Source organism: Aotus nancymaae, unplaced genomic scaffold, assembly GCF_030222135.1.
Source record: "Aotus nancymaae isolate 86718 unplaced genomic scaffold, 86718_ANA_hifiasm-v0.15.2.pri h1tg000010l, whole genome shotgun sequence".
Classification (NCBI taxonomy): domain Eukaryota; kingdom Metazoa; phylum Chordata; class Mammalia; order Primates; family Aotidae; genus Aotus; species Aotus nancymaae.
The window spans coordinates 68,128,009-68,145,579 of NW_026988421.1; the positions used below are offsets into that span (position 1 = coordinate 68,128,009).

Consider the following 17,571-nt stretch of genomic DNA (forward strand, 5'->3'; position numbering starts at 1 on the left):
CACACATGTGTACATACGTGAAGTTGAGCAACACAATAAAGATGTAACTTTTCCATCTCCCAATTCATTCTGCAGTTTTATTTTGATGAAAAGATAGCAGTAGAGGAGGAAATCTCTTCATCAGAAAATACACTGAAAAAAATTCCCAAGACATTGTCATGTATTACTGGTTATTTTTGGTGGTTAAGAGAATTATTTGAAAACAAAGAAGCCTTTCACAAAGCCTCTAAAATACAAAAGATTTAATAACATTTACATCTGTGTATCAGCCATGTCTGTAATGCGAGTCATGAATAACACATAAACCAGAGCACGGAAAGAACAGAAGTGCTCACACATCATTTAAAATCCAACCCACCCCATCGTCGGTGGAATCAAATACACAGCAGGGGCAGTTCCAGTTGCTACACACACAATAGAGTCATTGGAAATGAAAACATATTAATTATGTTCCTTAAGGTTAGGAGAGAAATAGCAGGATTCACTAAACCTTTCTAACTTGCCTGTTGAAAATTTGTGTCGAAGAGTACATCCTGGGTTGCCTCTTTATTTTTCTTAAGGCACTGCAGAATGAGCATGTGTATTTGTCCTGTTTTACTGTTTATTCGAGTCTGCACTTTGGGCTCAGACTTGCCTCATTGTTGTGCTGAAAATGGAAGGAAGTTGGCTTGGGACGATGGATCTTTGTTATGAGTGAATAACTTGCAAAAAAAAAATTACTTGTTTTAAATGCTCCACAATACCTGCACAAGTCCCGGTGGTATATGTGGAAATTCATGCTGTTGTGAGATGTGGTACCCAGACCTAGAGCTCACGGAGCGACATGTTTGACTGAGAAGGAAATCCCTTCTTAGTCTGATTTGGATAACTTTCTGTGGCCCTAGTTTGGAATTGTATGCTCCTAGGTCCATTCATATGGCTCTTATGTATTTCCAGGGATCTCCTACTCTGGTGAGAGATCCTCAAACTCTGCTAGGAGGAAACTGCTGGTGCCCTAATAGAGAAGGATGAGGCTGGGAATGGTGGTGCTCACCTGTAATCCAAGCATTTAGGAAGGCCAAGGTGGGTAGGTTATTTGAGGTCAGGAGTTCAAGTCCAGCCTAGCCAATGTGACGAAACCTCATCTCTACTAAAAATACAAAAATTAGCCAGGCCTTATGGTGCACATCTGTGATCCCAGCTACTCAGGAGGCTGAGGCAGGAGAATCACTTGAACCCGAGAGGCAGAGACTGCAGTGAGCCCAGATTACTCCACTGCTCCAGCTTGGGTGACAGAGTGAGACTCTATCTCAAGAAAGAGAAGGATAAGTTCAAGGAGAATCGAACCGATTATTTTTGTGTGAGCATTTACATTTGACATTTGTTCATATTTATTCTTTAAGTTAGTATTGGTTTTTGTTTCCAGGGGTCAGAGAATGTTCACATAATGCTAATATTAGATTAGCACATTTTGTTTGCGGGCTTTTGTTCTGGCATTTATTTCTCCTGCTGCTGCTGCTCACTGTGTCACCTTCTACCACTAGGCCTCTTCTGATGGTGTCAGACCGCGGCATGCCAGTCCAGAGTCGTTTAAAATGAGCTCTGTACATGTCATGGAACCCCTGCCTCTGCCTCCCTTATGTGTCACATTTCAGTGTGAAATTTCAAGCACTTCCCAGTTCTTACTGCTGCAAAAGGTTAATAGTCGTCTTTTTTTTTTTAATGTACTGTAAATGCTCAGTTCCTAAGGATAGTGTTTCAGGGCAAGTTGAGTGTCATTGCTAAATAATATAGTCATTCTCTTTTTAAATGAGTAATACTTGCGTTGTTCCAGATGCTCCTGCATGCTTGTGTGTGCATGTGTACATGCCTGCATGTATGTGTGTGCACGCACGTGTGTCTGTGTGTGTGTAGGCCTCCACTTGGGGGAAGTCATAGCCATCCCATAGGAGTTTGCACATTTACACATTTGGGTTTTAAATGTTGTGCTGCATCCTGGGCTTTTAGGTGCTGCAGATTATGTATAATAGATGACCTGCATTTACAGAGATGTGTGCTATACAGATGTAAATGTTATTATAGCTTTTATATTTTATGTTCTTGTTGAAAGATCATTTTGTCTTTGAATAATATGGCTGTTCAATTTTTTTTGGAGGGGAGGGGGTTATCTTTAAAAGAGAATATGAGATGGATACTGCACATCATATATTTCTTAAAAGTAATTTGGAATTTTAGGGTCTGGGATTGGGGCTGACTGATACACTGCCGTGATGAGATATAACCCCTGGAAAATAACAGCACCAGCACATGCCTGCATCTGTCTAACCTCATAATTCACTTTCACATTGGATTATGGATGTCTGCGTTCAGTGAGTCTATCTTCCCTTTAGGTATTATTTCAGCCCTTTGAGATAATAAGGAAAGTTTAATTGCGTTGTTAATTGATTTTTTGCACAACATTATTACCTTGATTGATTGCAGAGTTGATGAAAATGTTAGACACAGGCAGTGTGGAGTATCAGCCAGGCAAGGAGTGGGAGCCTTGTGGAGAATAGATAACCTTGATGTTAAGAGCTATATCCTTCAGATATGTCTTCCCTTGACATATTGATGGCCCTTGAAAAGGGAAAAGCTGATTGTATGCAGAATGCAATCATTAAACCCACTTCAGCTCGCTGTTGATTAATTTGTTTTTTCCTGAAGGATCTAGTTATAGGGAAGGCCTCACTTGTACCAACCGCAGCCATTTTCCAGGTTCCAGACTGTGCTTAACCCTCTAGGTGAAGAGAAGCAAGGAAGCTGGCTTGCCTGAGACCGTAAGATTATCTTAGGATGTGCAGGGTGTGTGCATGAGGCTCACAAGGTGTCTGCATGCTCCAGAACACTCTACGTCCTTCACCATAGTGCTTATTTTCTGAAATTATTGATTCTTTGAAATGCCGATAACAAGGAACCCTTCACTGAGACCAGTGTAGAATGAAACTATAACTTGGGGATGCTCAGGAAGGTGTTCACTGGCCCAGAGGTGCTGGAAGAGACATGGCACTCAGGAGCTTTTGTTATGCATTTGGTGAAACCCTGCGTGAGCTTGCCCCCATGATTGGAGAATTTAGTTGTTATTGGGGTGTGCATGTGTGTCTGTGTAGAGGGTGATGATAAGAAGGGATTTCTGTAGACAGGTTTCCAGTATTTTCAATTACACCTCCTCCTGGCCCTATGTGACACTTTCTAAGAAAAGTTTGTTGAAAGCCATCATCATTTTTTCCCGTGTTCAGGGCCATATTCATGGTAGCAAAAAACAGGTGGATTGATCAGTTGGTTTACTGATTGAGTCATAGGACTTCTTCTGTCCTGTTTCCCTCCCCTCAACTCACACCACTTCATTCGCAACTGCTCAACCCTGCACAGAGACTTAGTGAGCTGACTTTATGGACAAAAAAGTTTCCCCTCCGGAATAATGCTAGCTCTTAAACATGCAGTAATCCTGCAGAGCCTCATCTGCTAGGGAGAACAGATCGCTTCCCCTGCCACCCCCTTGCCAGCCTCCATGCTATTACTCATGGAACATTCTGGATTATTTTGCCCTGTCTTCCCTTTGTGGCTGTGCCCAATATTCATTCAAAGGAGATTTCAATTGTATAGCATTGCTGGAGGCCTACCAATAGTAACATCACCTTCCTGGAGTCCTGAGTCCCCCAGGAGAGGTCATGTGGACTTCTCTCTGCACCACAGCCCACCCTGTAGATGGAATCCTCTGTGTGATGCAAAGCACAGTTTCTCCTCAGGCTGCCCCACCCGCTGCATTATGAGTCTTTCTTCTCCTGAACTCACCACTGGTGCTCAGGGAGTCTAATATTCATGGAGTCTTGGCCCTCAATTACCGTAATGGCTTATAATGAGATTTTGGCCAAGTAGCAGGTAGCAGGTTATTACTTCCTGCTCAGCGTGGGCAATGTCTACGCTGTTAATTTGTGTTGCCGAGTGTGGCTTAGAGCTGGGCATCAAACTGTCGGAGCCAGATGTATTCTATTAGGTGCGAGGCTCACACTGGCCCATGGGTAATTTTTTTCCCCCAATATGGAAGCATGTTAACTCACCACAGGGTGAATCCTGACAAATTCAAGCCAGCCAAATAAAAGAGGCAATATCCCAAGCCATCAAAGTAGTATATTCTAGGGACTGATAACCCCTGGTACCACCCACTGTCAGCAGTGTCTGTCTGATTGGGGCATTCTATTGATAGGCAAAAAAACACACCCATCTTTATATTGCTGGAGAGACTCTGGTGCCTTCATTAAGTTTTAATAAGCCTGACCCTAATGAAAGCCCTTATAATGTGCTCTTCTGCTATTTTCCTTGTCTTTATTTTGGACAGAAAAAAAATGTACAGAGGTTCATATAACTCTTATAACCCGCTTTCTACTATTCTTCCTTAACCTGCAGTTTCTTGCATTAACATATACATACATATATACATTTGCATACACAGACACACGCACAGTTTTTTCCCAAAGCAGGTTAGAGGATGAGGAGTTGAAGATCAGAAATAATGAACATATTTTAGCATTTGGCACTGGGATGAGCTAGTGTCCAAGAATTCTGCTGTGCTTTCTGCAACAACAGACTTTGGGTCATTTTTTGTAAAGCCGACTTCTTTCGGTTAGATTATATGTCATCAGTTTCCCTTTGTTTTCTTGTAGGAGAAAGCAATTTAGGGCGTGCTGGAATTAGGAAAGATTATGGTGATAGCAGTACAGGAAAAGTTTGTTTGGATTCTAATGAAGGGCAGGTGGAGGCTGGACCAATGGGCCCAAGTAAGGAAGGCCTTTTCCCCAATCCTTGCAGGGTTTGAATTATGACAAACCTAGTTGTTACAGGGTCTGCTTAATTTTATTTGAAAGGTTCTTTTCTTTTCTTTTCTTTTGTAGCTTGAAGAATTAGGAAAACAAAAAAGCAACTTGTCTTTATTTTCAATGAGTCTCTTGAGAAATTTCAGCCTACAGAACCAGACAGAACTGTGAATGTTCCCCTACTTTTGATGCAAGCTCTCTAATAGGAACAGATCTGAAGCCCAAAAGCAAATTTCTGCTTGAGAGCAAAGCCAAAATTCCCATTCAGACTCTGCAAGAGGACCCCCACTGCTCAGATTTCTTCATACAAGATTCTGTCAGTTTAGGGGAAGTCTAAAGACTTTCTGTGAAATTTTTCCTGCAAGATATTTTTTGGTTATACTTCATAAATTATTGTTCAGATCTATTCTTATCCAAAGAAACATTTTTCTTCTTTTTTTTCCTGTTAATGTAATTGCACATCACTTAAATTTGAATGTTTATGGTTTTCATTTCAGATAAACAGCTGGAACAACCTTTTATTATTATTATTTAGGTAATATCAGTTTTCAGACTGCTATTGGGGAGAATATAAAACCTCCATTCACCAAAACTCAAGATACTAGAATTCTCAGTTAACCAGATTTTTTAATCTCTGATTTTGAATAATCTTGATTTTATAAGAATTACAAACTAATGTCATGAGTTTTACTTTTTGAAAAGAAATAAGGGCCTCTCTTCAGGTCGTCCTAAAACAGTGTTTCTTAAAGATGGTCCCTCAGCATCAGCATCACCTAGGAACTTGCAAAAATGCAAACTCTTGGTCCCAATTCAGATCCACAGAATCAGAAACTCTGGGGAATTGGGCTTCGCAAACTGTGTCTTAACAGGCCTTCTCGGTGATTCTGATGCATGGGCAAGTCAGAGGACCACTGTCCCGGGGCCAAACTATACAGTTCTACCTACAAATGTCCAGGGATGTGTAACAAATGCTAGGGTTCAGAATAAGTATGCTGAGATCTTTTCATCTATTCTACAGTTAAGGAAATATGTACTGCATACCTACTCTGCCCTAGGCTTTATGATGCATGGGTGAAAAGGTGTCCTCTTCAATTTTTTGGCACTCATATAAGCAGGAGATTATAAGATCTTGAGGAATCTTCAGTCTGCTGTCTTCCTACCCCAGCTAAACTCTTAACTGTACTATCCTCAGTAAACATACTCAAAGAAATACTCAGTTGTGGGCACTATGATTACCTACTAAGACAGTGAAACCGGCTTTGGTTTTAGTGTCTTACGCACGAAAATTCAAAAAGGTTTCTAGCTAACCATGAGTTAATGAGATAATTTAATTAATGAGGACCCAACATTCCCCTAGTGGCTAGTTAGTCACATGACTGTTATGTTAGGAAAGTTAAGAAGATGTGTGAGGGCCATTTTATACTTGCCTCACTGACCACTTGAGAGGCCCCTTGGCGGAAATGGAGAGTGACACCTGGACCCAGTTCTGGTTTCTCCTGCCTGGAAGACCAGTAACTCCAGTTTGTGTTTACCCTTCTCTGATTGAATCCACTTATGTATTTTCATCCTATAAAATTAATGCCATTCCCTAGAATGTTACACCATTATTGCTCTTTCCAAAAAACGGTATGTTTAACATCTCTAGAAGCCCACCAATACCTCTTTCTCCTAAAGGGAGGTGATCATCTGTTATTCCAGGAATGAAAATAATTACTTGGCCCACGTATCAGAGATCAATGATGGGCTCAGATGAAGATCAAACAGCAGCTGGAATTACTGTTATATTTTTGAGTAGCTTCTGCCTCTCTTTTCTGGTGACACTGGGACCAAGTACCCTGAGAGGGAAGACAATGGCTGTGTGGATTTGGGGGGAAGGAGAGCACTAAAAGAAGATAGATCTGCATGTATTGATCCATTTTTCATTTTTATTTATTTATTTATTTGAGACGGAGTTTTGCTCTTGTTACCCAGGCTGGAGTGCAATGGCGCGATCTCGGCTCACCGCAACATCTGCCTCCTGGGTTCAGGCAATTCTTCTGCCCCAGCCTCCTGAGTAGCTGGGATTACAGGCACGTGCCACCATGCCCAGCTAATTTTTTGTATTTTTAGTAGAGACGGGGTTTCACCATGTTGACCAGGATGGTCTCTATCTCTCGACCTCGTGATCCACCCGCCTCGGCCTCCCAAAGTGCTGGGATTACAGGCGTGAGCCACCGCACCCGGCCCTTTTATTTATTTTTATGTTTTTTACTTCTTTGACTATCAAATGATGGCAGCTCCATGCCATCGGTTGGTATATCTTTTTGAACTTCCATAGTAAAAATGATTTTTCCCCCCTTAAGAAATGCAGGAAATCTTTGCTTATTAGTTCGAATGCTTCTTTATATTTGTGGAGGTGATATGCAAAAATCCCCAACCTCTGAGCCTGGAAGATTAATTAGAACAATTGATGGTAAAGAAAATCAGTTCCTGAAATTGAGGCAAGAACCACCCCAAAATGGGGGGCGAGGAGTGTCTGATAGTCCCATCCCTGAAAGCCCTCAGCACAGATTGAGCAAACATGACATATTGATCATTAAGGAACCTATAATTGGTGACCAAAAGCACAGTGTGGCTTTAATGTCTCTCCCTGAATAGTTGCCGCCATTTATTTATTTTTTTAAAGCAAGCGGCTGCTTTCCTAAATTCATGCTGCCCTCTAGTGGTGATGCTCCCGACTTCAGCTAGAAGGTGGAAAGGATGAATGTAGAGATAATGGGGGGAATGGAGGAGGTGGGGACGGGGCTTTTTCCTTTCTTTCTTTTTTCTCTCCTGTCCGAAAGCTGTCTGAGTTCCTCACTCCAACATGGAGAAATAAACGTGAGGCCAGAGCACTTGACCACTGTCTGCTTTGACTGACAGCCTGGTTGATGTGACATCCATCACCGAGCCGGGCTGAAGGGCGCTTCACAAATCTTAACGGACTCGCATCCCATCTTGGCATGCACTTTGGAATCCGGCCCATCGCAAATCCATTAAGCCCCACTTAGAATACAGACACAGGAGAGAGGGGAAACACACTCACACCAAACTGGTCTTGCCGTTCAAGATTCTAAGAAAAAGCAAGTAGGAATGAGCCTACTAAGTAAAGACGGGGGTTGATCTTTGATGTTCTCGGGAGACCCCTGGTTCCTGTGAGCAGGACTGAACAAATAAATAATGAATTTGAAAAGTAAGCAGAAAAGCAAAATGTATATTCCTGTCGCCAAGGTAGTGTCTTATAATTCAGGGATATTTCTGGACTAGAGGGAGTTATATGGCTGCCTGGTGTGGTTCTGTCACTTCCAAAAGCCAGCTGGAACCTTATTTTTCTCCTCTGTAGAATGAAAGAATTTACCTGAAATGATGTCTTTAAATTCTTTCTCAGCTTAAGAATTCTCAAATACAGTTAAAGAAATACTTATAAAGAAAAGTTTAGCATTCTATATTGAAGATTACTTAGCAGTACAGCAAATCATACAGAATCTTTATAGGAGAGTGTAAATAAATCATTGTTTAGGAAGTCAAGAGTAAAAATTGTTTCAGGCTTCATCTTTGGGTGAGACAAACAAAAAAAGTAACCTGAGGCTAAAAAACAAAATGGGACTGCTAAGAAGATTTAGCAGTTTATTTGGGGGTTGGGAAGGAGAGGGGGTTGTTTGAGTAAGAAAATATTTACGGTGGAGTTTGACCTCTCATATTTATAATACGTTTCTGTTTGATTGAAACACAACATGCATAGAGGTGGGAGCCAAAAAAGGCAGCTCCCAATGCAGAGTGCCAGTGAGCCCACCCTCCGACCTGAGACTCTGTCAGTTTGTACTCACCCATTACTACCCCCAATACAAAAATTAGGAAATTAAAAGGCATTGACATCTAAGCATAAAAGCACATTGACCGTTTCCGTTCCAGGATTCACATAATGGAAATATTCGCTGCCAGATAATTGTTAATCTGTCAGCCTAATATTTCTTTCATGTGGAGAGGACCGAATGGCCCACTCAGTCTGGAAAGAGCCATAGTGTCTGTAACCTAAGTATGGGGTCCCGGGCCCAAGGTGGGACAGTGGAGACTGTCACCGAGGATCCCCTTAAAGATGCAGTTATTTCTCAGACTTGGACCAGCTTTTCCATTTTCCACTGACAGATTGTATGAGGGAAGAACTTGCCCGGCATTTTTTTTCTCCTCTTTCTTTCCCCACCTCCTCTTCCTCTCAAATGACAAGCCTTGTTTAGCTGTCCTGGGAGCCCAGAGTGTATTTTCCAGAGCCTCTGGTTTGTTACATGACAACAAGCCTGCCCACTTTGTGACCGCCTGTGCAGCCTCCCTGTCTGGGAGGCTAGCCCCTCAGCCTTGCCTGCTGGTCACTTTCACAACATGTTTTGCCAAGATCCTTCCCTGCTGACTGGCTTTCTTCCCCTCCTTTTCCTTCCCTACAAACACGGGGTGAGACTTGACAAGGACCAGCGTTTGTCTGAACAGGCCATGTAATCTGTCCTCTCTCAGTGGAAAGCCGCAATGGATGGGTCTGAGCATTGGAGTCAAATGCCCTCTTCGCAAAGGGATAGGTTGCCTGGCATTTTTGTCAGCTTCCTTTCCAGGTATGGATGCATCCTAACCCTTGAATCGGTGCTCCACACTCTAATATTCTGCCTGGCATCTGGTAGAAGACAGCGTATCAGAGCCCCACAATTTGGACCCTGTCATGCACTCGGTATTCACCTTTGTCCTTCATACTCTTTGTGCTGAGAAATGAATAAAAACAAATGTTTATTCTACTTTATGGAAACAGTGCTGGTAGAAATAATCAACCTGGGGAAAAAATGAGAGCAACTAATCCTGTACATAATTTATGATGAATGAAAAACAGAACAAAGATTTATAGCTTGTTGATATATTGAAAACCACACGGATACATGGGGAGGAATGAGCCTTGGTAGAAATAATGAAAACAAAATAAAATTGAAATGAGCTAAAACTACACACAATAAAATTTGTTGACTAAACTTTAACAGCAGACTCAAGTCTCGTCACAATTGAGATCTGTAATATTTTACTTCAAGAAATGGGACTTTGGAAAAATAAATGACTCTAAAAGAGATTTAGAAGATGTAATCAGCACAATTTAATATTTGGCCAGTGCTGATTGAGGAATTTGACCTTACTGTAAAAATTACATAATAGAGAATTGATCCCATTGAAAATAAATTCAATAAAATAGAAATGAAAAAGTTAAAAATACAAATGGTTTAACATTTAACCATTTAAATACATCCATACAATGTATTTAAAAATTGATTAGGAATTAAATTGGCTAAATGGAGTTTGCTGTGAATAATTAATGCTTTCTCAAAGAAAAATTACTAGACAAATTGACATGTTTTGTATTTATAAATGTGAAGTGAAAGCATCCCTGGAGTCACAGTTGGAGAATTCAAATGTCTACCAGTGCAGGACATCAGGGTCAGTGTAGCAGGGTAGGAACACCCCTTGTGGGGTTGCTTTCGTACAATAAAAGTGAAACAGAGGTGGTCACTGCGGTATTTATCAAGGACAGTGCATGGTATGCCCCCACCTGTGGTTCAGGAGCCCTAACAGATGTTTTTGGGGGGTTAGCATGCATTGTTGCAACTGCTGTACCCAACTCCGACCCAAGATACAGATGGTAAACCGAGACACTTGCCTGAAGTCAGGCTCAGCTAAGTTGGGAAGCAAGTCGCACACTGCTTTTTTGCCTTCTCCACCCTTTCCTGGGTAAGATGGAGAGCCTTTTTTTATTTGATCTTCAACCTGAGGCATCTCAGATGCGCTGCAGATGAAGGGAAAATATACTGGGTGGAGAGGAAGGTCTTTGTACTCCTTCCTCGAAAACTGCTCCCACACAATCCCTTCCCTTAAACCTTTTAAAGTCTCTCTTCTGTATTTTGTCTTAGTATTTAAGTAGCTTACACTGAAGTAGGATGTTGTGCTAGGAGCTTGTCATTTCTCAGGCTCCGCTAAATCCCGTGTGATAGCCACAGCAGAGCTGATAGCACATCACACGGGCTGACCTCAGGGTATTGCTCCAGCTACTTCTCAAGATCGTAAAACATGGGTGTTTATTCCTTTCCAGTTCCCCGTGTATTCACGGCCGGCACGTATCAAAGACCCAGGAATGTGCTTTCTGGGGAATGTCCCTTTCCAGTGTATGATGTTTACAGCGCTTTAGGCCAGATGATAATGTTCACTGTGCTTCTCTCTTTTCAACTAGTCTTGTGATTGCTTTGTTTTCATGGGAGAAAAGTGTTTGGGGTAAAAACAACAGCAGAATTTAGGAACTGAGGCTGTGGCCTCCTATTACTTTTTCTTCTTCAATGGGGCAAATATTTAATCTGTATATATTTTCAGAGTATTTCAAATGTCTGAAATCATACCAGAGGTTAAAGGATGAGTTTCTGGCAATTGACATTCCTTACTTTGTGGATTCTGTGTAAAATTTATATACATGATCAATTTAAATAAATATTTATTGAACATCTCCTCTGTACCAAGTACAGATGCTCTCCAACTTAAGAGGGTCTAACCTACAATTGTTTAACTTTACAAAGCCCCACATATTTGATAGAAGCTGTAACCCCATTGTAAGTTGAAGAGCTTACAACTTCAGATAGTTTCAATTAATGATGCATTTTTGATTTACAATAATTTCAATTTGCAATAGGTTTATTGGGACGTAGCTCCATGGTAAACAAGACGCTTGTGTATGGCTTTAGGTACTGAGTGTTAGAAATTGTGAAGGAGGGAGAAAACGTGTGGACATGTATAGAGTCCCATAGAAACCTTGTTCTAGAGCTTTCTGCAATGGACCACAGCTCTCTTGATACACTTTTCATCTCTGTCACTGGGCCTATCCACCTCTTCACAACACTGTTATCACTTTTTGCAGAGGTCATGAGTTGTAGTTCCTTCCTTTCTCATATAGATTAAAGAACAGGAGTTCCATCCTAGTGCAAATTATAAACTCCTAGTATCACAATGGGATTGAGATATGTTTGTCATTCCATAGCTACATTTATAAACACATATGAAATAGCCTTTAAAATAATGATCCCTAAAGTGATGACTACCAAAACTAACAATAGTGATAATTAATATTCTGTTTTACAAATATAAATGTGTCAGTCCAACCTGCACTCCAATATCAAATGCATTTTTGTATTTTTACATGCAGATTCTTTTTTTACACCACAAAAATGTTAATGACAGACCACTTGCTTTGATGACTAGGCTTTAGTTCTGTTGAATACAGTTATGACACTCGGGCTTATGCCAAAGCCAGTGGGACACAGCCTAGTTAGTGGTCAGCACTTCTAGCTGTGAGTATGAAATACAGGTTGCAGGAAAGTTAATGAAAACCCTTTCCTCGGGGATTTTTGGTCTTCCAGAGGCCCCCTTCTATCCAGGTTATACTCTGGGGATACAGGCTGGATGTATTTCAAGGGCTGACTTAATCTAAATCAATTTTTTTATTGACTGACCTGTTGAATTTGTCTCCTGCCTAAGGCAATATTGGACCTGATATTCTCATCTTCATAAGGAAAACATTGGAAAATGCCAAATCACTTATTTCAGAACTAAAATGAATCTCTGAGATTATCTGGCCCCTTACCCTTGTTTTACAAATAGGGAAACCAGCCCAGTGAGAGAAAGGGACATGTACATGGTCACATGACTGTTAGAGCAGGGCTGGATCTCAATGCAGGTCTTCCTCCACCTCCGCTTACTAAATAGAATATCAGACTGCAGCTGGAAGTGTGAGGCTGTCCAGGAATCAGGGAGTCCAGGAGGCTAGATGCATGGATGTGCAAGAATTCTCTTCCCTGGACTGGACTCTCAGAGCCTCCCGCAGCAAAATCTCTGGTACTGACCCTGCCATCCCAGGCTTACATCCAAGAGGCTGATTCCCACTCCCTTAGACAGCCCTAAGGTTATAATTTAACCTGCAAAATTAGGACATCCGTTCCAGAGGGGGAAAACATGGAAAAGATAAAGGGCCTCTTTAAAACAGATTCTTCCTGATACATTTTTTTTCATAATTATAGCTTTAACAGCTTATGGTGATGGGAAAGCTGGCTACTTAAGAAAAATTAGGAGTCTCATTTGGCAGGAGAGAATTCCCCAGGGGACGGTGCACTGTCATTTTTCAGGGTCCCTCAAAAAGAAACCCCACACAGACAGCTGCACGTCAGCCTGACGCAGGGCAAGCCTCCTTCACTTACTATGTGGCCAAAGCCAGATCTTTTAATTAAAAACACTGCATATGCCATTAAATGTGTTGTTCTCCCTCCAGTCCCAAGACGTTGTAGTTTGAGGAGATACAAACAAATGAATCCATTGCAGATGTGCAAGGAAACCATTGCCTACTGAGTCACAAAGCAGCGGGTTCCCAAATTCCAGCCTCGGAGTGCCTCCCCATCAAAATGTTCTTTGTAAGCAAACTGTTCTCTCTGTAATTTTCACAGTTTATGGCAGTTGCCATGGCTGGAGAAGGAGGGCCATGGGGAGGGCGAGGGAGAGAGAAACACAATGCCACCTCACTTAATTTGTGAGCAGAGCCTCATATTTTACAAATAACCTTCGTGATAAATAAAGGCCTGTGGCCACACATGGGACTATGCTGTTTTTGTGTGTGTTTGCTTTTCCTGGTTAATTTTATTTATTTATTTTTGAACACAAAAGTCACATATTGGGGGTAATCACATCCCGACTCTGAGCTCTGGGAGGAGACTCACAGAGGCAATGCTCACTTAATTTCCGCTGCTGGAGATGGTTTGAGTTTGATAATTTCAGCCGATTCTTACCATGGCTAACTGGAGCACCTTTCTCCCCAGGCAAGCACCGGCAGCTGGATCTCATTTTCAACTGCCAGGCCGTCCCCATGCCTTCCTGGAGCAGCCAGCCCACAGACTGAGTGCCATCCTTTCCAGGAGTTTATTCAAAGTGACAGCTCCTCACACGTTGGCCTTCTAATCACCTCAAGTAGCCGAGATATCAGTGGGGATGGGCGAACTCCTCCTGCAAAGTCCAAATTTAGATTGACTGAGGTTATCCTTAGGCCCCTTGACCCCACTGCTCCGACAGAACAGGACTGCCAGGACCTTCGCAACCGCAGCGAGTTTTGTAATAATGTCTTGGGAAAGATGTTCTGCAGGGGCAGGCGGAGAAGACCCCAAGTGATGGGGAGTGATGTCAGCTTTCGTTAGAGTGGCAGACAGCGTTAGAATATCCTTGGCATAATATGGCGCTGGTATCTTTGTCAGCATCTCTGTTTTCTGTCACCACACACAACCCTGGGCCTGTCTGCAGCCCTGACGGTGTCTTTTCAGATCAGGCTGTTGCCAGCACAGAGACTAGCTCTGCTCTTCACCACACAGCCCCTTTGTTTGAAGTCTGCCCTTTTGTCATTAATGCACTTGATGTCTCTTTAAATCTGACAGTGAATGCGGTATCTGTTTTCCTGTCAAGAGATCATTGACAATATTAATACCTCATGTCCTTGCCTCATCTTCCAAGCGCTGACACCTAGCTGCAGTCTCCTGCATTCATCAAACAGCCTTCTCTCACCAGGATGTCTATAAACATTCTTGCTTCCAGGCCGAAAGCAACAGGGTAGGCCTTAAAAAAGACTTTTATCAATGCCAGCCAGAAAGAAGGCCCGGGAATGTGGCACAGAACACGTTACAGCCTACGTTCCAGGAGCATCCAGCCTGTTTCCAGGGCGGCACTGGCTGTCCAAGTTGCATCTAGATGAGATCTGGAGTTGAAGTTTACTGTGGAGAGAGGGCAGAAAAAAAGCAGTTGAATCCCTGAATGTACTGAAAAGTCTACTGGAGATTTTACTGGAGAGAGGATACTCATGGTGGGTGGTGTGCGTGTGTGTGTCTGCCTTTCATCCTTTTGCTCAAGAGAAAGATTGTGTTCTTTATGACATCTGACGGCCCTATCCATTCCTTTTTTATGAAATTCATGTTGTCCTAGTGCTGTAGAAAGAAAGTAGCATCCTTCGGCCCCATCCTTCCAGATTCTTCAGGGTTTATTTGAATCAGTTATGTTTAGGGAAGCCCTCTGTGGATACCTGGCAGAACTGAGGCACTCCCACCCAGGCCTGATGTGGATGCTATTCCTGGAGCAGAGCCTGACCAACCAAGCCCACAGACCAGCGGGATTCTGGCATAGGTGACAACATTAGTACAACGCTGGTTGCTACATAATTCAGCACGATAAAGGAAACAGCTCAGTGCCAACAACTAAAAGAATAATTTAGGTCCCGAGAAGGGTCTCAGTGAGGTTCCATCCGAGCTCAAAGTTTCCGGGCACCAGACCAACACTGAAAACCAGAAATTGGGGATTGGGGGCCAAGGAGAAAGCATGACCAAGAGGGAGGAATGATCCACAGTAAACTTGTTCATGGGAACATGGCAGGAAATAAAACTAATGAGAGTGAGCCCAAGGCCAGCTTTGAGGCCATGGAACGTTGTCACCCTCTCTCCATTGCCAACTCTGAGAGACACTCTGACCCCAGCAATTTCTAGCTTTGATCCAAGCCACCTAAACCAGGGAGCATCTACTCTGTCCTTAAAAGTTTCTAAAAGTCATTCTGATGCTTATGTAAGAACAAGGTTTAAAGCTTTGTGGTACAGAAACGTCTCCTTTACAGTTGCAAAAATATTTACTACTTAGAACTTCTGATGTGAAGAACCTGGTTAATTTCAAGTGCTAATTTATCCCAAATTAACCAAAACAAATGGGCTTGTTGGTTTCACACTATCACACTGATGGAAAAAAAAAAATCATCATGCCCCTAGGTAGCTATTTTCACAGGCAGATTTGTGGCTCCTGAATGAATGTCTTATGGATATTTCCTTTCTTTGCTTTTTTCTAGTTGTGTGTAGTTCAGAGACTCAAGTCCTATTAGTGCTAAGACAATTCTATGCAACTGAATTTAAAATAGATTTTTCTAAAAATAGAAGAAAATAAAAACGCAGGTGGCAAAAACAAAACAGATTTTGCCTTAATAATCCTACAGAGCTTTCACAATAACTATGGCAGGTGATTTCTTATGGGTATTTCGAATAGATAATGAGTTGATTAAAAAGTTCGACCCTATTCTAGAGGTGTTTTTCATTGTTAAGTCTCCTACAATCTCCTTGAATTAGAGGAGAGCCTTATATGGAGTCAAAGAATTACTTAAAGTAAAGCAGAACATGGAAATCAAATGCATTCTGACCTGAAATAGAGAGTTCAAGATGCCTGTAAGAAGCCGTTTAATGTCGGAGGTTCTTGTTCCCATCCATGTGGTATTTTGTCAATACCACCTCTTCCCTGATCATCCCATATGTGCTCGATGCCTGATGCCTCATGCCTGCCAGGATTTGGAACATTCTCTCTGGAAGTTAACAATGTTGATTCATGATAAAGGACTTCAAAAATAGTCACATTCTGGGAAGATTGTTCTAAGTCTTTTGCTTGGGCTGGGTTCATCTTTAAACTCTTCATTTTCCATTCTTCGAAACTCTACTAAGGGAAACTGGGATAAGGAGAGGCTATTCTTTGGGGAGTAATTGGCCAAATTAGAAAAGTACCTAACGTGTGGAAGAGAAGTCATGCAGAAAACAATATTCCTAGGAACTTGTACTTGTAGTGACATCTTATTTCCATGTCAACTCTGAGGTTGACAGAGCCTTCTTGTCTGTGAGGACAAGAAGGTAGAGTTCTTTACTGGGTCTTGATCCATTTTCTGCCGCCCGTTGGATCTGTGGTTGCCTTGCACGTCTGGTTTTCAGCACCTGTGTTTCCCTGCCATGTTAATTGTGCCACCTGTAATGATGTGTGTCTTTTTATTTGCAGGTGTCCTGGGGAAGTGTCGCTACGTTTATTATGGGAAAAACTCAGAAGGCAACAGGTTTATCCGAGATGACCAGCTCTGAAGACAAGTTCTGTATACCTTCACCCATTCCATGAAAATAAAATCAAAAGGGAAATCAAAAATAAACAAAACGCTAAAGAAAACACAATAGCCCACGTTGCCTCTCTTTGGGAAAGGCTGTGACTTCAGCTTTTGGTACCTTCTGCTGACTTTGCCAAGCCTGTCAAGATCATCCTTCTGCCTTAGACTGAGTGGTCACATAGAGATTGACATGATTGCCCTTAAGCAGGTCTCATCCACCAGGGTGACAGACAGCGGTTGTGAAGCGACGGGGCTGACAGCATGAACACCATGATAGATTGCCTGGTCCTGCCACTGCTCACAGGGGAGCAGAGGTCACACCTGGGGCCTCCCTGGGCATGCTCAGTGGCTGCATTCAAGTGAGAAAGACTGTCTTCAGTTCGCCTATTGAGTTGAAATCTCTCTGATATCATCGTGCTGCAGGCTTATTTTTCGTGAAATAATCACAGTTTAGAGGAAAGCCACTCTCCCTCACTCCCTTTAAATCTTAACCTCTGCATTCTGCATATACATAGCTCCCGTCTCTTCCCCTCCACCTTCCTTTAGCATCATTTTTATGACAGGTGGTGCATTTTGGTTTGCAGCTTTTCAGAGAACAAGGTATAACTTCCCAGCCAGGTCATACATTTATGGCTGGCTTCATGTTGCTACAATCCCTTTATTGGAGTAAATAGCTTTCCCTAAATCCCTGACTACAAAAGCATGGACTTTTATCTTGTTTCATTCATCTCTAAATCC

The 17,571-nt window shown here is 42.1% G+C and overlaps 1 protein-coding gene across 1 annotated transcript in view; it reads left to right on the forward strand.

Moving 5' to 3' along the window:
• LRMDA (leucine rich melanocyte differentiation associated) overlaps nucleotides 1-16,900 on the forward strand; it is a 1,099,488-nt gene extending 1,082,588 nt beyond the window's left edge. The window contains exon 7 of the mRNA XM_021673845.2: nucleotides 16,734-16,900. Coding sequence (XP_021529520.1) covers nucleotides 16,734-16,813 — 80 coding nt within the window. The 3' untranslated portion in view covers nucleotides 16,814-16,900. The remainder of the gene's footprint in view (nucleotides 1-16,733) is intronic.
• Nucleotides 16,901-17,571: the final 671 nt, after the last annotated feature.